Source organism: Parus major, chromosome 6 (assembly GCF_001522545.3).
Source record: "Parus major isolate Abel chromosome 6, Parus_major1.1, whole genome shotgun sequence".
NCBI classification, from domain to species: domain Eukaryota; kingdom Metazoa; phylum Chordata; class Aves; order Passeriformes; family Paridae; genus Parus; species Parus major.
Genome location: NC_031775.1, coordinates 3,188,351 through 3,209,947, shown reverse-complemented (window position 1 = coordinate 3,209,947; position 21,597 = coordinate 3,188,351). Strand labels below are relative to the sequence as shown.

The following is a 21,597-nucleotide window of genomic DNA, read 5'->3' as shown; positions in this document are numbered from 1 at the left end:
CTTCCTCAGCTGCGCAGCCTCCGCTGGCCCCGCTCCAGGAGCTCCCTGGCCCTGCTGTGCTGAGGAGCCAGAGCTGGACACAGCACTCCAGAGCTGCCTCCAGGGCTGCCCACAGGGGCAGGGTCCCTCCCTGCCCTGCTGCCAATGCTCCTCCTGCTGCCCATCCTATTGCTGGGAAAAGCCACAAAGCTCAGCCCATCCCTGGAAGTGTCCAAGGCCAGGCTGGACAGAGCTTGGAGTCAGCCTGTGATAGTGGAAGCTGTCCCTGGCCATGGCATGGGCGGTGGCACTGGATGGGCTTTAAGGTCCCTTCCAATCCAAACCATTCCATGACTCTAAATATCCTGAGTTATCGGTTAAATCCCTGTAGCCCTTTATTCCCAAACTTGGGCAGCACAATACATCAATTTAAAAAAATCAATTAGCTGGTGTGGGAGGGTATTTTCTGTGCCTAAATAGCAGCTTGGGTCATTAATGCCATGTTTAGAGGCTTTAGGAGGTGCTTGTTGATGTGGTAAATGTGCAGTCAGGGGAAATAAGGAAATAGTAAGGAAAAGTATCAGTCCATAAGAATGATGATGTGCAGCCTGTTAAAACAATAGAGGTTTTAATGCTGTATCCTTCAGGGACCATTGGAATAATGGCTCAGGCTTGTACCAAATCAAACCTTCAGCTTCTTGTGTTGCACATTTCTCATTTCTCACAGTTGTAGGATTTGATTCTGTTTTATCTGGAGGTATGCAATGTGTGATGTTTCCCTTCAAACAGAAAAGCTGCTATTTTTGCAGCACACACTCAATTTAATCTTTAAAATATTCCCTCTGATATGAGAAGATCAATTTTTTTTTTCTCCTGTTAAGATATTATGGAAAATTGTGAAATGGAAAAGGTGGTTAAGTCAATATAGGAATATTTGAATGCAGGAAGGAAGGTGGACAGGAAATGGGAGCACTCACCTGCATTGCTGATAAATGTTGAATTCTCAGATAGGGAGACAATGAAAAAAACTAAAGATCCTAAATAAGAAATGCTGGCTTTCAGGCTTCCTCTACCTCTGGAATATATTAGATGATACGCAAGGAAAAAAACAATTTTGCCCTCCTACGGACGGTCTTGGCACTTACATTCCCTGCCAAGAAACATGAGCATTATTACAACATCCTTTTAACAAAATGTAGATTTTTGGGTGGTTCCCATTGAAATTTCTATTTGGCAACAACAAGGCTGCCACAATATGTGGATTAAACCTTTAAACTGAAAGGGCTTATTTGAAATTACACTGGCATGACCATTGCAGTGTAGACATGAGATTATGTTCTAGTTACCAGCTCTAAAAAGCGTCAGACAGGTTTTTTGGGTTTTTTTTATAAGCATGAACCAAATGGTAGAATTAATCAAATTGATGCACTTTGCTTCTTCCCTATTTGAGCAGAGGTTATTTATCAATCAGACAGAATCTAAGCTGGCACTTCCATTATGATCCATTTGCAAAGAGGATGGGCTATGGGAGGCTGGATGTGCTGGCACAGGCAGGGAAGTGCTCATGGATGGAATTCCTGTGCTTTGGAGAATCTACCACACCTGGGGGAGAGCCAGTTTTGATAAACTTGCTCATGTTGGGGGTTATTCAGTTCACAGGGACTCACTTTTGGAGTAGACAGAAGATAAGGAGCTGCAGGAGTTTCTCCTCAGTATTTTCAGTACATTTATATCCAGTAATTAAGGAAAAATCATGGCATTTGTCCATTCAAAGCTGCTAAAAAACCTGTGGGAGTTGCAACAGCAAAAAAAACCTGGAAGTATTTTGACGCTAATGAAGGGCAGAGAATCACAGACTGTTTTGGGCTGGAAGGGACCTTAAAGCCCATCCAGTGCCACCCCCTGCCATGGGCAGGGACACCTTCCACTATCCCAGGCTGCTCCAAGCTCTGTCCAGCCTCACCTTGGACACTTCCAGGGATCCAGGAGCAGCCACAGCTTCTCTGGGAACCTGTGTCAGAACTTCCCCACCCTCACATGCCTTTTCCATTTCTGGTTGTACCACTCTGGTCTATGTTACTTACCCAGGACTACATCAGATTTTCTCCCCTTTAAAGAAAATGCATCTTTGTCAAATTCAAAATCAGGGAAAGCATTTTATTTCTTCTGCAAAAATTGATTTTCCGTTTCTAATGGCATTGTATTAGTGACTAAAAATGCTTTGATTTTTAGAACATCAGGTGGAAAAATAGAGGAGTTTTTGGATGATCTCGTGTGGGTACCTGTGTATTGGTAAAATGAAATTGATCACTTTAGAGTAGTTTAGATAGTTAAATTGATCGATAAATTTATTTAGTTAATTAAATTGATAGTTCTAGAGTGGGTTTTCATCCAGTCTGGCTGGTCAATTCATAAACGACTGCCTGTTTTATTTGATTGCATTTGGGAAATTAGGGAGGATTTATGTGACTTGGGCATCTCAATAAAAACACAAATTATTAAAAAAAAATAGGGGGGAAGAGGGAAAAGGTAAGATAAGATTCCTAGCTTTAAATAATATTTGTAGCCTAACTTCTTAATAAGACTTTTCCATGAATCTAAGAGTTTTATGGCTTATAGGGAGTACACTCTCATAACCTGGGCTAGTGGAAGAGGAGGTTGAACTGGATGAGCTTTAAGGCCCTCCCAACCCAAACCACACTATAATTCTGTGAAAAAGATTTGGTTTCTGTCCCTTGGGTGGTTTTGGTGTCTTTCCCATAGAGCTGGTGACAGAAATGTGCTTCAACACCATGCCAGGGCAACATAGAGGATTTTGAAGAATATTCTTGCATAGCATTTTCTGTATTCCTTGGATCTATCCCTGTGAGCCCAGGAGGGCTTTCAGCCAGGCTGTCATTAACCCAGTGACAGACAATTCCTTGGAAACATCTCTGCAGGGGGATTGCATTTCCCTGTTGTCTAGGGGGTGGAAGAAGGTCAGAGTGGAACAGAGTGTTTGTAACTCCAGTGTTAGAGGGGATATTAGTTCAGGATCCCATTGTGCATGGAGATCGTTTCTGCTGTAATATCTACTCTGTCTACTCCACAATTTCTCCTGGCTGGATTTTTTTGAACCAAATGGGATTTCCAGCCGAACTGGGCAGCACAGGCAGCTCCAATCTCTGCTCATTGTGACCAGGGACAGGACCCAGGGAATGGCCAGAGCAGTGCTTGAGTGCTAGGGGAGGTTTAGGTTGGAGATCAGGGAAAGGTTCTTCCCCCAGAGGGTGCTGGCACTGCCCAGGCTCCCCAGGGAATGGGCACAGCCTGAGGCTGCCAGAGCTCCAGGAGCGTTTGGACAGCGCTGCCAGGGATGCACAGCCTGGGATTGTTGGGGGGTCTGGGCAGGGCCAGGGGCAGGATCAGTGATCCCCGTGGGACCCTTCCAGCTCAGGGATTTTGTGGTTCTCTGATTCCTTTCTCATGGAGGTGCTTTGGATCAGAGAGATGCCCCCAGCAGTCCCAGTGTAGTTAAACTCTTCCTAAATGTCCATGATTCTCTTGATGTGAATTTCAGCAGAAACAACAGGAAGTGACGCTCTCCTCACTCTGGAGGTTGTTTGGTTTCTCTTATCCCATTCGGAGCTTCATTGATCCTCCTATCTGTTGCTCTCAGAGCTGTCAAGAAACTCCTGCATTAAAAGGAAAAAGGTCATCACTTCAGAAACAGCCTCAGGATCAAACTGTGGACAAACCTTGGAAGGCAGGGAATATGAATATTTATGTGCCACGTTTGGTGTGATTGCACAGGGGCTGTTTCCTCTTCCAAGTGGAAATACAAGAAGACTGGGAGAAGATGGTTGGCAAGAGCAAAAAATGATCAGATTCAAAACATGGGGAGGTTGTGAAGGAGAGCTGTAGGCTGGAGAATCTTGGGAATTATCTCAATGGCTGTATTCCTGAAATAACAACTAATTCTGATCGTGAGATATTACAGAATCACAATATATATAATACATATGTAAAATATTCTGGTTGTAAAGACAAGGATATGATCACAGAATCATTCAGGTTGGAAAAACTGAAATCATCAATTCCAACCATTAACCCAACCAAGCCCACCACTACTCCATGTTCCCATATCTTCCTAACACTTCCTGGGATGTTGCAGAAGGACTTTGCAAGACCAAGTGAGTCAGTGATAAAATGATAAAATTAGGCATGGCTTAAAAATAAAGTGAAACAGGTTTCGCTGGATCCTTTCACTAAAGGGTCGCCCTAAATTTTCATATGAAATGATGAGCTCTGGCCTGACTTGAGAATGAGGTCTTGGTGTTGGAACTGGGAATGGAATGTGAAGGTTGGCTCGGTGACCCAAGAAAAAAATATAAATAGGAAATGGAATATTAGAAATCATTATTGAAAACAGAGAAAAGAACTGGGAGAAAAGCACTGCAGCTCTGAACAGATCCAGGTGTCCCAAGGACAGTGTCCCAAAAAGGATGGAGAAGGACAGAGGCTCCTCCAGGTGAGGAAGGAAGAATCTGGGACAGGCACCTGTAAGATGCCGTGCCAGAGTTCTGGGAGTGAAGAGGAAGCAGCAATTCAGCCTCTCCTGCAGTGCCAGGGTGAGGAGGAGTTTCCAGCTGAGACAAGGAGGTGGCAAGGTTAAAACAGACAAAATGGGCTCTTCTTTAGAAGAGAAGGTTGTGTGGAGACCTCACAACACCTTCCAGGGTCTCAGGGGATACAGGGAAGCTGGAGAGGGATCCTGCAACAGGAACTGGAGGGACAGGACAAGGGGGGAAAGGGTTCAGACTGACAGAGGGGAAATCAAGATGGGATATTGGGAAGGAATTGTTCCCTTGGAGGATGGGGAGGCCCTGGCACAGGGTGCCCAGAGAAGCTGTGGCTGCCCCTGGAAGTGTCCAGAGCCAGGCTGGATGGGGCTTGGAGCACCCTGGGACCATGGAAGTTGTCCCTGCCAGTGGGAGGGGGTGGGATGAGATGATTTTCAAAGTCCCTTCCCACCCAAACTGTGATTCCTTCTATGGCTTGAATTTGACAGGCAGTGCTGTGGGGCTGAAAGCTGACCTGGCCTCAAGAGGAGGCATGGCTGCCTCATGGAAGATAAGTTTATTAATAAAAAATAAAATCCAGGGAGATCTCAGCTGCTTTTGTTCTCTAGGCTCCTGTCTTTGGCTACAGCTTCAAGTGTGATTTTGGAATTGTTCTTACCATGTTCACCAGGGGTGATCAGATGTCAGAAAAAATTCCTTTTTTTCCTGAAAGAGTGGTCAGGCTTTGGAAGAAGTTGCCCAGGGCAGTGTTGCAGTCACCCTCCCTGGAAATGTTCAGGAGGCATCAGGAGGTGGCCCTTGGGGATGTGGCTCAGGGGTGATGATGCTGCTGCTGCTGCTGCCGGCATGACAGTTGGACTCAATGACCTTGAAGGTGATCACCAGCCTTGGTGATTCTGTGATTCTGTGTCTGTTTTATTCTGAATTTCAGACAGCACAATTCCAGCAGGCAGGGAGGAGATGCCAATCAGTTGAGGCTCACTGGACCAGAAGTTCTTGGATTAGAAACATGCTCTATGGTTTTAAGGCTTAAAAAGTCCTGAATTTTTTGTTTTGTTTTGGTTTGGTTTTGGTTTTGGTTTTGTTTTCTTTCATTTTGTTGGTTTGTTTTTGGGGTTTTTTTGTTCATTTTCACCCCTTCAGAAACTTCAAATCTGCAAGGTTTGGTTGATTTTTGCAAGACTTTCAGCCTTCAACTCTTCCCAGCCTGTTCTGATCACTTGGGTCCATCATCTATTGACCTTTGTTACCTTTGTTTGGGTAGCTCCAAATTTTCCCTCTTTCCATGTCTTATTTTTCTCGTATTTCAGAGGATTTGTGCTTATTCTTTGTTCCTCTAAATTTTGGGGTTTGTACTTGGGGCAACAGATTATGAAAAGAATGAAAGAACTTCATTTTCATTAAAGAGTTGCTCCCTCCTCTTCCTGTCAAGGCTGAAATTTTCCAAATTATTCCTTTGGTTGTGTGTCTCCTGTAGGTACTAAGGACAATAACTGGTTTTTTTAAATTAGCTTTTCAAAGGTTCAGCCCTTGGGTGAACTTAGAATTAAATTAATTCTCTTTCAGACAGCCTTTTTTTCTTTCCTGTGTTTAATACAGTGATGGGATTTGATGTAGAATTAAAAATCTGAGTGCAGGGACAGGGTTTGTATTAGTGATGATGAAAAAAATGAGTACAGGAAAGCCAAACTTTTCCTTTAAATCATTAAAATATTTCTTGAGATCAGTAAGATTGACCCTAAATTTTGTGTCAGAACTCTCAGAGCAATGAAATCATTAAAATCAATAATTGGCATGTCCTGTAATGCTTTTACTGACAGAAATTTCCTTTCTGCAATAAGAAACAATCTTTTTCCATGTAAAATTTAACATTCAGTACTTAAAATTTGGCCTAATGGCTTCATACCTGGTGGGGTTTTTAAGGGAAGAAGGAAGAGTTGTAATATTTGGAAAATAATCTGTAATTACTGTGCACTACCCTGCAGCATCATGAGTCTTGCTGGCCCTGAAGTCACCCTTTACCCATGGACCTAAAATGGATCTTTTGGAGTTTGGGTGCTTTTTTAAGCCCAGTGTCCAGACACATTTTGTGCTGATTTAATTTCCCTGCCACAGTGACAGCAAAGTCACTGACAGGAAAGTCACATTCCTTCTGTGCTCTAAAGATATTCTGTGTTCCTTGTCCTTAAGCCAAGTTTTAATCCAGTTCAGTGCTTCTTTCTGTGTGCTATACATGCTGACCTTGGGAATTATTCCCCAATCCTAAAGTTTAGCCTAAATCCAGATAAATGCTGTCCCTCTTTTCTCCCTGCCCTCCCTCTTCAGTTATCCTGAGTGATCTCCTGTTCAAAGGAGCCACTTTGTCACCCTGCCCTTCCTTCCTTCTCTCCCTGGTGGCTGCTCCCGATTTTAATCACATCCATTTAAATAATAGATCACAGAATCCCAGGATGGTTTGGCTTGGAAGGGACATTAAAACCCATCTGGTTCCACCCCCTGACACCTAATTTTGTTTTCCTTAAGTCTGAGATCTTCTTGGACCTCAATTTGCGGCTTCCCCTGCTACTCTTACACACGGATTTGTGTGTAGCCCCTCACCAGGAATAAATCCTGACATCCCAATTTTTTTAGGATGTGTGAAGTTCACATTTATCCTCATCCACTGCCCTCCCCTCAGCTCCAGTTGCTCATCTTCCTGTTGGGAATGGAGGGGAGGAATTTTTTGGTTTTTTTGTTTCTTTTTTTATTTTATTATTATAATATTAGTTTGGGGTTTGTTTTTTGTTTTGTCTTGTTTTGTTTGGGGTTTTTGGGAGTGGGGGGTTGTGTTTTTCTTTGCTTCTAGGGATGGACCTTCCCATTTTTATCAACTAAAAGATCTGGCATGAAGGCAAACTCCACATTCAGTGTTTTTTAAAAAATTTATTCCTTATTAGCCTGTTTTACACTTCAGAAACTCGGTAGTCCTGGAGAAAAGGAGCAGCTTGGATGTGTCTTAGATAAAACCATTCCCTTTCCTTGCACCTTAGGACAGACATTTTGGATGGAGAATTGCTGAAGTGGATTCTGTGATTCCATGGGGAAATGGGAGCTCTGAATTTTATCTAAGGGAACCACCTTTTGCTCTCTTTTAGATGTTAGGATGTTAAGACAGGACCTGCTGCTTTGGGGGTGAGAGGGGATAGTGGGAACTGGCTGGAAAAAATTCCAGCTCTGGATAGCACTGAGGGCCTGGAGCTGGACTCGAGGATCCCTGTGGGCTCTTTCCAGCTTGGAATTGCACTCAGTGATATCTGTGGATCCTTTCCAGCTTGGAATTCTCTGTGCTTCCATGAGGGAGCCTTTTGCATTGCTCTAATTTCTCATTTTTGGGGGGAGCTGTTTCACCTGCTACTTCGAAGGAGTGAAGTTCCTGCTGGTCCTGTTAATTCCCACAACCATCCATTACTCACTCCTTAAATCCCTTCTGGACCTGCTTTCCTGTCATCTCCAGCCGTCTTCCATCAGGATAAAATTATGGACACTACAAATACAAGCAGACTTCAGCACAGATGATGCAATAAAAGCAGTTAAAGATCTGTGAGAATTAACACATTTCACATAATTTTTTCTTTCTTTTTTTTTTTTTTTTAGCCACTCTTAACTACTGAGTTATACCAGAATCTAACCCTACACTGCTTCTTTTGTGTCTTGGTAAAAATGTGAAGGTCACATCCTTGGGGTTATTTGAGAGATCCCTCATTATTTTCACACTAAAACATTTTCTTTGAAGGACTGGAACCTAAATGTTTTCTGGCTTAGATACGGGTGGCTTTCTGGGTGAAGAAAGTGTGAATTGTTTGCTGTTTAGGAAACAAAAAAGCTCAACCTGTGGCCATCAAGGCCAGGCAAGTTTTTAAAAGGGCAATGTGAGGGAAAAGGGTTTGCACTAATAGCACTCAATGTCTGCAACAACTCTCATGAGGTATGACTTCATCTCTTAAAAAAAAAAAAATACAACAAAACCAAAAATAACAAAAAAAACCCACCCCAAACCACCACAAAATAGAAAACAATAAAACACCCCAAACCCCAACACAAAGAAAAACCCCAAGAAATAGGGCGCGGGAGCAAAAATTGCCAATGTTACAGCTTTTTATATTTTTGGAGCATTATGAAGGGTTTGTTTTGAACTCTGCTCATAGTCAAGTGTTGCTTCTAGGACTGATTTCACGGAACACCTGAAAGCAAATTATTTCCTCACATTGTAATATGAAATTCCTTGTTTCAAACAAAAGGCAAAAATAAGTGGCTGTTTGCAAAGATTTCTTTTTTTTCCTTAAATAGACGTGTCTTTGGAAAAAAAAATGAAATAAATCCATAATTTTGACTGGTGAACACGAAGGAAAGCTGAAGTGATTTTGAGTGGAAGTGCTCAGTGAGGAAGGACTCCTTTGCTTTGTCACTTTGGGCTCCACAGTTTCAAATTTGAAGTCCAATTCTGAGAGCAAACGACTCTCTTTGTGTTTGGCCATGTGTAATTCCCAGCACTTCAGCAAACCCTGCAACACCTTCCTGGGTAAATATTCCTCCTTTTATCCCAGAATGACTTCCAGGCCTACTTAGACATTAAAGCAAGGCCATTATTGTGGTGTTTCAAGCTGTTTGGAAGATTGAGATCCTCTGTTGTTTGCATTTTTCTTTTTTTACGATCTCTTTATAATAAGGAACATTAAGGGTTGTTATAAAGTAACTTGCAGGGGTTGTATGGAAACTTTGGGCTCTGAAGGGACCGATTTTACTTGGAAGAGCAGAAGAAAAGAGTTTTTAATGATGGACAACCATTGTTAGTCCCGTGGGGAGGAGCACTTCAGGAGAGCCCTGGAGGGGCTGGAGCGTGTCCAGGGCAGGGAATGGAGCTGGGGAAGGGGCTGGAGCCCCAGGAGGGGCTGAGGGAGCTGGGAAAGGGGCTCAGCCTGGAGCAAAGGAGGCTCAGGGCAACCTTCTGGCTCTGCACAACTCCCTGACAGGAGGGGACAGCCAGGGGGGGTCGGGCTCTGCTGCCAGGGAACAGGGACAGGACAAGGGGAAACGGCCTCAAGCTGTGCCAGGGGAGACTCAGCTTGGACACCAGGAGGAATTTCTCCATGGCAAGGGAGCTCAGGCCTTGGCAGGGGCTGCCCAGGGAGGTTTGGAGTCCCCATGCCTGGAGGTGTCCAAGGAAGGGCTGGACGTGGCACTCAGTGCTCTGGGCTGGGGACAAGGTGGGGATCAGGCATGGCTTAGACTCCATGATCCTGGAAGTCTTTCCAGCCTAAAAGATTCCAGGATTCTCTGATTCCATGATACATCTGCTTATGAAATAAAATCCCAGCTGCATGTATTGCTTGAGGAGTAGACTGTTCTGGGATTTTCTCTCATGCTTTCAGTATTTTAACTTGGGCAAAAATTCCATCTCAGGACATTTTTGGAGTTTCACTCTCCTGGTTGAGTAGCCAGAGCCCTGCCAGGTAATTTTAGTGATATTGGTTTTGATGCGTGAAGTTTGTTTTCATTCAGTGGAACATTAACTGGACTGGAGCCTGGGGCATTTTTTTCTGTTGTTCAAGAGTAAGAGTAATCCAGTCTAATTTAGAAAAATAATCCAATTTTTCCTAAAAACTGAGAATTAATTTTTTATGGATTACTTAAGGTGTCATCACCTCCTTTGAAGAAAATAACAATTTTTGTATTTATATTTCTTTTTATTTGAAATAGAAGTTTTTAATACTTTTTTTTTTAATAGAGGTTTTTATCATTACCAAGATACTATTGCTGGTTTATAAACAAAGACAATTAACATTTTTCAGATCAAGAAAAGGTGTTTAAATTAAAAAAAAATTAAAACTTTAATGAAGTCAAAGAGGTGTTTTCAGACCAAGGTTCCTTGGACACTTGATTTGAAAAACGAGGAATTATCTGTTTTAAATGAGGGAAATATGAGATTATAAGTAAAACCTCTGCAAACAGAAAGTCCTGTTAACAACAGGAATTTAGGTCCTTTTCTCTCTGTTGTGATCCAGGGTTTATGTGCATCTGGATTTTGGGAATACAAATTTTGTCTATGGGAACAGAAAACTCTTGCAATGCCCTACTGTTGTCTTGCTGCAGTGTACTGTGCAGGACTGTAATTAAACCTGTTTTGCTTTTTATAAACTGGAGACCAAATTACTTTTTGTCTCCTAATTCCCTTGTGCCTTTGCTCGAATTAGTTGTTGGTTGGGAAGTTACTGGAAAAGAAAGCAGGATCATAGGTTTTCATCGGATTAGCACCCTGGAATGGGAAATTAGTGCTTTTATCTTTAGGAAGTTTGAGAATAAGAAAAAATCAGGTGCAAAATATCAGGGAGTGACTACTGAGTGGTGGAGAGCTTCCACTGAGATGTGGGGGTTATTCATGGAAGCAAAGAATTTTGCTGGACACGCATGCACAACTTTCCTGGGGACAAGTTGCCCAGAGAAACTGTGACTGCCCCTGGATCCCTGGAAGTGTCCAAGGCCAGGTTGGACACTGGGGCTTGGAGCAGCCTGGGGTGGTGGAAGGAGTCCCTGCCTATGGCAGGGGGTGAAATGGGATAAACTTCCAATCCAAACCAGCCTGGGATTCAGAAATAGGCAAAATCCAAATTAAAATCCCACTCATGTAACCCTTAAGAGGTAGATTTGGGAGAAGAGGAAGCAAATGTGTCCACATGTGCTGTTTCTACCTTTTGGGTTTGATTTCCTTGCTGTTGCTGTGGATTCTGCTGTACAATCAGCATTCCCAGTTTTCTTTCATCCCTCAGAGCTTTTTCCAAAAGTTTCAAGAGAGTTTAAGGAGTTGTGATTGCACAAGTTCTGGGTGTCTTGTGGCTATGTAAATATGACTGTGATGGAAGAATGTGTTCCTGTTCTTTTCTCCTAGCTAATTTTTAGTTGGTATTTCTCTTTTTCATAATGTTAAGTTCCATAATACAGGGATAGGAGAAAAAAAAACATTTTTAAAATGGATTCTGATTCTTATGTAGAAACATCCCCAGTCCCTGATCAGAACAGGGAACCTTTGACAAATGAGGTGATTTTTTAGGCTGAACAAGACAATGGTCATCCTCTCCCTGCCTTTGCCAATCTCCACATCGAGATCCTGGATGAGAACAACCAGAAGCCTTATTTCACACGGTCTACCTATGAGGGCTTCATCCTGGAATCCTCTCCAGTGGGAACGACCATCTCAGATAACCGGAACCTGACCTCCCCCCTGCAGGTCGTGGTGCTGGACAACGACGTGGAAGAGGTACAGTTTGCTCTTTTAGAGTAGTTGCAGCTTTGTTATTTTGGGGGTTCTTTGTTCCTTTTTTTTTTTTTTTTTTTTTTTACACTGAGACAAACTTATTTAGATCAATGAATACCAAAAAAAAAAATAAAATATCGCAATTTCATTATTATTTTCTCCTTGTTTTTGTTCTGAGTTCAGATAGATTTGGAAGTGGATTTTTTTCTGATCTGTGTTTTTCTCACGTCTCTGGAAGACTCTGTTCTGTTCAAGATGGTGAATGCCCAGTGCACAGAGAAATCAAAATGCATTTTGTGACAGGGATGAGTGTGCCCCACACCATGGAAATGGGAGAGAGGAGCTCAGAGGGAAAGGAATTCCTCATCTGAACCAAAAAGAAGAGGGATAGGAGGAACAGCAAGAGGCTGAAAGTTTATGGCATTCTTTGCTCTGCCAGATTTTGATGTAACGCTACTCAGAGTGGAAATCAGGCATTTCCAGAGGAATAGTAACCAAGTAATAACAGTACAACACCTCTAACCTTTCTTCTGTTCTCACCAAGGTCATTATGGACTTTTTAGCCAATACTTCTTTTCCCTCTAATTTCCATTGTGCCTCCAGTTGTCTCCCTTGATCTTTTTGGTTCCTTCAGCTACAGAAAGAAAGCCAAGCTGCAGGCTTAGGTTTTGTAGGAATTAGTTATAGGATCTCTCGAATAAAGTTCAAGATAAAGACCTGAGAGTCTGAAAACCATCTGCTTTTCAAGGCTTCACTTTGGGCAAATTGATTCTTTTTAAGGAGCACAAGAGCCCGTTGTCACTAAAACATCACAGCATATAGAGTGATTTATCATTTTAAATCCCAAATTCCTGCAGAAGAACTCTATCCATTAAAGTTTCACCATCAATTTATGGGCATTGTTAGAAATCAAAGGTTGGAAGGCAGATGGAAAATTAGGTTGAATCTGGCTTTTGTGGGAGCTGAGTGGAAGATACGGAATGAGGACACAGGGTGGGAATCAGCAGGAATTATGGAAGATCTGGATTGCTTGGGAAACCCTCAGGTTCAGTTCTGTTTAAAGCAAAGCAGTTTCTTGGTTGATCAAATTAATGGGATCTCAGATGTTGCTTTGGATAGGAATAGTCAAGGTGGGCAAGGATCAGGTTTATAAATATAACACAGAGTTTTTTGGATTCTCCATTCCTGGAAGTTTCCAAGGCCAGGCTGGATGGGGTTTGGAGCAACCTGGGATAGTGGAAGGAGTCCCTGCCCATGGCAGGGGGTGGAATGGGATAGGCTCTAAGGTCCTTCTAACCCAAACCATTTTGGCATTCTCTGACACAGAGCCTGTAGCCAGAGGGGATCAGCCTCCTCCTTGGGTGGAAAGATTCCAGGTTTCTGTTCCTTTGGCATCACCTGGCTCATGCACAGCCATTTCCAAAGCCATGGAATGATGCAGTAGTAACATGGATGTGAGAGAAAACCATATTGAAGTGCCTGTGTTTCAGTCCACATGCCAGGTATTCACAGAGTGCTTCTAACCTGGTGTGGGCAGGAGAATTCCCAGAATTCCAGCTGTTGCACAGAGCTCCCATATAAAATGGCCAAAACCTAAAATTGCTCCTCACAGGGCTGGATGGGGGCTCAGGGTGGGATTATCAGCAGAGGAATTGGTCATTAACTTCTGCAGGTCTCAGTGTCCTGATGTTTCTTTGTACCTCAGTAAATTCATGTATTTAGGAATATATCTAAATTTAAGGGTTTCTGATGAGACACTGAGATAAACCCCCTCTGTGCTGGTGCATCCAAGTTCCCACTGGTAACCCTGGTTAATCATAATGAATTCTGCCTGCTAATTGAAAAATTAAAATGACTCCATGTCCTCAGGTAAATGCAGGAAGAAAGTGCTCACTTAACTGTGTGTCTAAGGAAAAAAAGAACAAAAGCCACTCTAAATTGAAACCCTGTGGGAATTATAACAGAGTCCTGCTATAAACCTTGCAGAAATTAATTTATAGATGGGACATTGCAAACAGACCTTTCAGTAGAGCAGCACTGCCAACTGCTGATATAATTAAGTGCTCTGTTTAAATGGCATAAATTAAATTAAGCTATGCAAGTACCTTAAGACCTGAGCAAACTAAAGCTGAGATGAGGAACTTAAACAGAGGGAGCTGAGAGTTCTTTACATAAGACTTCCCAAGCCTCTTCCTTTACTTCCTCTTTGATTTCCATGGGAGAGAATTAATTTATCCAGTGGGTAGGGTTAGTGATAAAGCTGCACGAAGTATCGATCATGGAGTGAGTTGGGATCTTAAAGCCCATCCAGTGCCACCCCTGCTATGGCCAGGGACACCTTCCACTATTCCAGGCTGCTCCAAGCCATCCAACCTGGCCTTGACAGTCCTGTGTTATCTCATGCAGGACCAGGAGTTGGACTCAGTGGTCTCTGTGGGTCCCTTCCACCTCAGGACATTCTGTGAGTCTCAGTGACTTTTTCTTTTCAGAGAACCTGTGGGAAATATGAAAGAATTTTACTTAAGAATGTCTTGGCAGCAACGCAAGCAGACAGAGCAAGTAATGTATAAAATAAGTTTCAAATGCAGCTACCACGTGCAGGTTATTATATTCAGCAATATATCTAGAGAAAGAAAAATAATAGATTTTTATTTTTTTTAACCAGGAGAACTGAAGCATTTTAAATACCAAGGTATTTTTCTCTGATATTTGCCTGATTACTTCTATTGCTCCCAGTTGTTGTTTGAAGTTCTTTTACAGTCAATGCTCTCTCAAGCACTGTTCTCAAGTTCTGCTGGCCCTGAGCAGCCCTGCTGTGACACTCCAACAGTTGCAATAACTCAGGAAATACCCTTCCTAGAATTAAACAGCCATTAATATCATTATTAAAATTAATATAAGGTCAAGGCAAAGACAAAAGGCTGCTTTCCTTCCTTTAAGATATATAAAGATGGGTGTTAAATTTTTTGGATCTTTACACTTAAGGAAAACCAGAAACATTAACACTGATTTGCTTCTGTAGCATTTTGTGTCTTCCTTGATTATTTTAGGATGAATATCCCATGTTTTCTGCCTTCTCACAGGGAACAATTCCTTCCCAATATCCCATCTATCCCTGCCCTCTGGCACTGGGATGCCATTCCCTGTGTCCTGTCCCTCCATCCCTTGTCCCCAGTCCCTCTCCAGCTCTCCTGGAGCTCCTTTAGGCCCTGGAAGGGGCTCTGAGGTGTCCCTGGAGCCTTCTCTTCTCCAGGTGAGCACCCCCAGCTCTCCCAGCCTGGCTCCAGAGCAGAGGGGCTCCAGCCCCACCATGGCCTCCTCCACACTCATTCCAGCAGATCCACATCTTTCTTGTGTTGGGGAGACAACCTTCCCTGCTTTCCCTCTGCAAGGCTCTGTATCTCAGATTGTCCAGGTGAACATGGGAAAGATTTTCTCCTTTCACCCAGTAACAAGGGGGACAAATAACACCTTTCCAACAAAACAAATCTTTCATAGACATTTTAGCACTGATCATCATCCACTTAAAAATGTTGGAAAACTCAGCTGTGTCATCAAAGTGTTATCACTGAGCTTTCAGGGGGTGGGCCTGTGCTGCAAATTAGGAAGTCTGAGCAGTTTGGATACTCTTGGAACTTGTTCTGGCTGCCCTTGAGAACTTCACAGCCAAACAGACCCTCTCTAAAAACTTTTGGGATGTTGAAACACACACAGAATTAATACCCTTGTCTGCTCAGTCTTAGCAGTATCATAATTATCCCAAAAAATTTTGGTTTCATCTTCATCAGTTTTAGAAAACTGTTTGCTTTGGTCAGAGTTGTAACCCCTGGTGGGATTTGAGGAGCAGCAGGAATGAAACATCCACATCTATGCAGGAATTTCTCCAGAGATTTTTCAAGCAGAACGCACTCGAGCCCAGGCTTTGATTATTGAGTGCAGAATTTGTGTGTCTCATTTTGTTGTTTTTTTTTTTTGTCTGTAACCATGAATCCCCCAAGTGTTGTGTTGTCCCTCAGTCCCAGGCTTGTGTTTCCTCACTCATGTTCATTTTGTGTTTTCCTTTGTAGGTCCCACCAGGTGCCTTCCCCGTAGGTATTGGGTGTTGTGTGTGCAAAACACCTTTTTTTGTGTTTAATTGTGTGATTTCTTCCTCTATATCCCACTTTCCTCCCTCATTTCTCCCTGCCCTGATGGTGTTTGAGGCTGGGACTGTTCCTTGGTTTGTGAAGCCTGCAAAGAGCCCTTTAAACACATTGAACCCAATTTAGGGCATAAATTGTGATTGCTCATTAAATTATTAGAAATCTTCAAAGACATCCTGAGTATTACAAAAGTGCTTTTTAAAATTAAAAAGTACCTCAGGTTTGAACTGTGTGCTTGAAATGCTCCTTGCAGGTTGCATGTGAGCTCTTTTTGTGTGGATTGTGATAATTTTCTACTTAAAATTCCATGGTAAACAATTTATCAGAGACTAGCCTTGTCTCCATGACCCAGTAATGTCACCAGAAATCACAAGGCTGAAATCCATGCCCCAGAATAAAATAATTTAAAAAAATAAATTATTGGAGATTGTGTTGGCAATGTAGCTGGGGTTGTTCTCTCTCATGTGAAATATTCATTTAAGTCAAGCTGACTTTTCAGGCTGCATAAAATAGGATAATAATGTCCAAGATCCCTGATAATAATGTCAAATATCCTTGGTAATAATGTCCAAGCATAACAGTGCTTTTCCAGATGAAGGGAATAAATTGCTGTGTGGCTCTGACATGCCTGGGAGATGGTAAAATAGGCATTAATTACAGTAAAGGCAATTACCTTCCATATTAGGAGAACATTTCTAAGACAAGGATTGCAAAGGAATAGGACACATTACTCCAGGAGGGTTTGGGATCTCCATCATTGGTTTTTCTCAGCAATAAATTGGGAAAAAAATGCTGCTTATTAGTGTTCAAAAGGACATGAAAGCAAGAACTGCAAAACTAATTGCAGGTTTTGTAAATTAAATTCTTAACTGACTTTATAATGTCTACAAAGTGAACAATTATGGGCAATTACCTTCCCTAAGTTTTCCTGGAATTAAGAGGTTACTGTTTGCATTGCTAGCTGTAAAATGAATTTTCATTTTACATGGGAGCTGCAGTTGCAGCAAAGCTTTAGACACTGAGGAACCACTCGTGTAGAACACTTGGATAATTCTTTCCCATGGCTTCCTGGAATGTTTTCTCATTTAAATAGTGGAATCTTTGCTTTTTGGTGTTTATTTGGGCTCATTAAAGGCAGTTTCTCTTTGTCCTGGTGTTGTGCCTCTTTGTCCTGCTGCCACTTGGTGCAGGTCAGGGTTGGCTGGGGGTTGGTTGGGGACCTGTCCTATGCTCCCAAGGATTTTAATCCTCCAGGAATGGCACTAATGGAATGACCCTTCCAGAAGAGTTTTGGATTCAGGAAGTATTCAGAGAAGTAATGCTCCCTTGGGAATTTTTTGCTGAATTCAGCTTTTCTTCTTTTATTCATCTGGTTCTCTGTATGTCCTCCTCTGTAGGGATGGGATTTATGGAATGACATTGGGAAGCAGCTGGTAAAATCCTGGATTTTCTGTCATTCCTGGTAGCACTTCTCTGGTTCCTCATCTACACATTCCTGGGGGCAGTTTAAAACAGTTTTTGTATGACTTGTCTCCCAACCTTTCACCTACCAACAGAAATAAACTCTGTAATTCATGAGAGAGAGCAGCTGGAAGTCAGTTTAAATTAACCAGATCATGGACAAGGACATAGAAAGTTGTTGGAGTACTGTGGGCAAAAAAAGAGAAATGTAGTTTGTTTGAAAATTTAACTCACGTAGGATCTGATCAGTTAAACAACTCAAAAACATCTCAAAAGAGGTGGAAATCAGGAGTGACCCAGGTCCTCAAGAAGCCATGAGTAAATTTACAAAGCCTTTTTTTCCTTTCTTTACCTTAAAATGCTACTTCTCAGTTAATTTATGATGTTCCCCCCATCAACTGAGAGGTTCCTAATTCTGCATCAATACATTTGGATTCTTTCTGACACCTAAAGCGACCCCCTGAGCTGCCTCTGTTTCCTGAAATACTTCCCCATTCTCTTTGTTCAGTGCACCAACCCAGCTGTTTTATTGCTATGTTAATCAAGTCCAGCTTCATTCCAGTTTTAATATGAAGATAAATGCTTGAATGTGGTTTCTTATATTAAGTTGTGTCTGGCTTAAAAATTAGTGTTTAATGGGGGAAAAAGGCACTTATTTAAAACCAATACGGGTATTTGTTTACAATTGGATTTTTTCACTCTAGTGGTTTTTTAATGTGTTTTTCATCAAGAAGATTAGTTTTTTAGGCCAGCAGTGAGTTTTTTTACCTTTTTTTTAACAGTTTTGAAGATTTTGTCACAGCATTTGTGCTTTTAGGTTTCAACTAAAACAAGCACTTGCAGCAAGTAATTGGAGACTTAATGTACCTCTGAATTTGTAATAAAATGCTTTTTTTCTCCCTTGATGTTGTTGAAAGACCAAGGATCCACAGGTCCATCTCTTCCTGAACGACTACACCACGTTTTTCACTGTGACTCAGAGTGGCATCACCCGCTACCTCACTCTGCTGCAGCCTGTGGACAGGGAGGTCCAGCAGCTCTACACCTTCTCTGTAAGTTAAATGCCCTTGGAAAACTCTCCAGGCACTGCTGGGAGCATGTGATGGGAAAGGATCAACTTCAGCATCCTTAGAAGTCTTAAAATGGCTCAGAAAGAGGAGAGCCATGAAGGATGAATTGGTTGAGAGCAGCATTTTAAATTCTGCCAGCACCTTCTCCATAGTCCCAGGTTTGGCACCTGCTTCTCATCCCATGGCAGGATCTGAGCCCTCTTTTTTATTCCTGGGCTTGCTTTTCTCATTGCCTTTTCCCCCTTACACCAGGAACCAGGAACCAGGAACCAACCTTGTCCTGGGATTTTTGCTTTATTTCTTTCCCAAATAAATAAATTAAAAAAAAATAAAATAATAGGCTGACAGAAAGCACAGACAGCAGTATTAAAAAAAAAATGAAACAAGAAAAAAAGAGGAGTAAAAAGCTTAAATGGATTTAATATTCCCTCAGGCTGTGAGTGAACCACTTAACAGCCCTACAGCAATTTGGAAATGGGCTGTTGGCAATTCCAGCTCTTCTGCAGGGGTTACCAGTCTGTGCCTCCCTATTTTCTGTCCATTTTTGTTGGAAAGAAGAGTTCAGATTTCCTCTGTGGAATAAGAAGAGCCCCCACTGTAATTCTTGCTCAAAATGTTGGGGAGGTTTAACAGGGCTCTTGGGTATGGTGATACCCAGGTAAAACTCCATGAACTCAACAGCTCCTATCACAGCCCCATCCCAGGAAAATTCCAAGTTATTTCCTCTCACTTCTGCATTGGAAAGGTTTGAATGTGTTTGCTTTGCTTTTGCCCTTGTCTTGCACATGCAGGCTCAAGCTCTGCTGAATCCTCCTGTAACTGTAAATGCAGAGAGAAACAAAATGCTGATCTGGGGTTGCCAGGCTGTATTTTCTCCTGTTGAAATTGTATTTCTCTTGGAATTGTATTGAGAACACACCACTAAAATGCATTCCTGTCCTGCTTTTTTTATCCCTCTGAAGATGACAGCTTCTGATGGAGTCCAGGAGAGTGTCCCAGTGACTGTCAACATCGTGGTGATCGATGCAAATGATAATTCCCCGACCTTCTCCAACATCTCCTACAGTGTCAAGATCTACACGGATATGAAGCCTGGGGAAGGTGTTATAAAGGTAATTTCAGGGCTTTTATAACCTTTGTTAACTCACTTTTTTTGCTAGCAGTATATGGCCTTGTTCATCTAAATTGGAAATGCACTGAAACCGGCTAGAAAAGAAGTTTGTGTTTCTGCATTCACTTCATTAATTAAGTATCTATTCAAAATTGCTAATACTAAATATCAGGCCTGTTTTAGCTGTAGAGCTGCAGCACAGCTGCTTCCTCTGAGGTTCCACAAAAAAATTGTAGCTGAAAAATCTCAAAAGAAAAAGAAAATTCTCCTTTGTTAGCAGGACATTGAGATAAAACATTTTGGGAGAACAGGTAAGCAATGAAGTAGGACATAACCAGGAATGTTTTCTATGCCAGAAAACCTGCTGTTTTTTGCAAGTTTGTTTGTAGAGCAAATGAGCAATGAAAAATGGCTTGAACCTGGGCCCAGGGAGAAGCAGTTTCAATTAAACTTTGTCAGCAGTGATTTATATTTTAGTGCAGGGCTGGAGGTGAATCCTGGTGATGCTGAAATGAATGGAAAAAGGCTCTTTTTGTGTAATTCTTCCAAGATCTCAGCCCTGCTCTGAGTGCTGCCAGTCCAGATGCATGAGAAGACAATTGGTGGCATCCCAGAGTGGTTGAAGGCAGTGGGAATATTTGGAATATAAAATTAATCAGCTGACTTAAGTATAAAATGCCATTTTCTGAACTGTAATCAGGAATTAATTTGAGTGTAGCAGTGATGAGGAGATAGTTCAGTGCTGCTCCTGTTCCTCTTGAGCTGTACTTATGCCTTTGCATCTTAAGCTCTTCCTTTGTGTTGTGTCCCCTCATCAGCTTGGGCCATGAGTGCTTAAAAGCTATCAGGGACAGCCACAGAGGCATTTCCAGCAAGATCAGAGGGGAAAAAAAGTCTGAAGCATAGTTAAATTCCTTAAAATGCTGCACAAGGCTGGGTGGAAACGTGACAGCAAGTACTGTTGTCCTAAAGGAGCCAGGGAGCATGAGGCAGAAAATGTTGCTCGATGAGATTTCTGCTGGGAAAAAAGAATGTTTTCTACTCAGAGTTGGCCTTGAGGATGCTCTGAGCTGCCTGAGGTTTGTTAATGATACCTGGGATGAAGCAGAGCAGCTCCTGGGCTTGTCTGAAGCTGCTGAAGTGTTTCTGTGCTCAGAGGGAAGAGGCTGCTCTCCAGGTCTCAAACACATCCTGATGTTTCAGCTGCAAACATATTATGAGCCCAGAGGCTTTCAAAGAGCAGGAGGCCACATTTCATAGGAAAATTGAGCCACAACAGGTTATTTGGGAAAGGAATAATATGGAGTTGGGCCTTGAGCTCACCTCTGCTAAAAAATTTAAATTCCAGGAGGGAGGTTTTCCCAAACCCATGCTTCTGTCTATACAGACAGCACATGGCTACTTCCAGGTTTTCTAAGTTTATAATCTGGTCTGAGGGGGAAGGTAGAAAATTCTGGCTGGTTTGGGAGAGGAGTTGTTTTACAACTCATCCCACGTTACCAGATGATCTGAGGTTCTCAATTACTGGCTTAAAAAAAAAAAAAAAAAAAAAAGGGGAAAAAAAAAAAAAAAAGCCAAGGGCCAGGACTTAGGATTTCAGTGGACTGGTGATGATGCCAGAAATAAAGAGGGCCCAGCACAGGAAGGATTTGAAGCTGCTGGAGGCTAGAGAAGGCACCAGGATGATCAGAGGGATGGAGCAGCTCTGCTGGGAGGAAAGGCGGGGAGAGCTGGGATTGTTCAGCCTGGAGAGGCTTTGGGGTGACCAAATTGTGGCCTTCCAGGGCCTGAAGGAGCTCCAGGAAAGAGAGAGAGAGACTTAGGACAAGGGATGGAGGGTCAGGACAAGGGAAATGGCTTCCCACTGCCAGAGGGCAGGGATAGATGGGATATTGGGAATAAATCCTTCTCTGTGAGGGGGGAAGCCTGTGGCACAGGGTGCCCAGAGCAGCTGTGGCTGCCCCTGGATCCCTGGAAGTGTCCA

At 42.5% G+C, this 21,597-nt stretch overlaps 1 protein-coding gene across 5 annotated transcripts in view; it reads left to right on the top strand.

Moving 5' to 3' along the window:
- PCDH15 (protocadherin related 15) overlaps positions 1-21,597 on the top strand; it is a 538,462-nt gene that overhangs the window by 375,949 nt on the left and 140,916 nt on the right. For all 5 annotated transcript variants that reach the window (XM_033515678.1, XM_033515674.1, XM_033515677.1 and 2 more), the window contains 3 exons: positions 11,626-11,832; positions 18,350-18,484; positions 19,465-19,614. In XM_033515678.1, the coding sequence (XP_033371569.1) occupies positions 11,626-11,832; positions 18,350-18,484; positions 19,465-19,614 (492 nt within the window). The remainder of the gene's footprint in view (positions 1-11,625; positions 11,833-18,349; positions 18,485-19,464; positions 19,615-21,597) is intronic.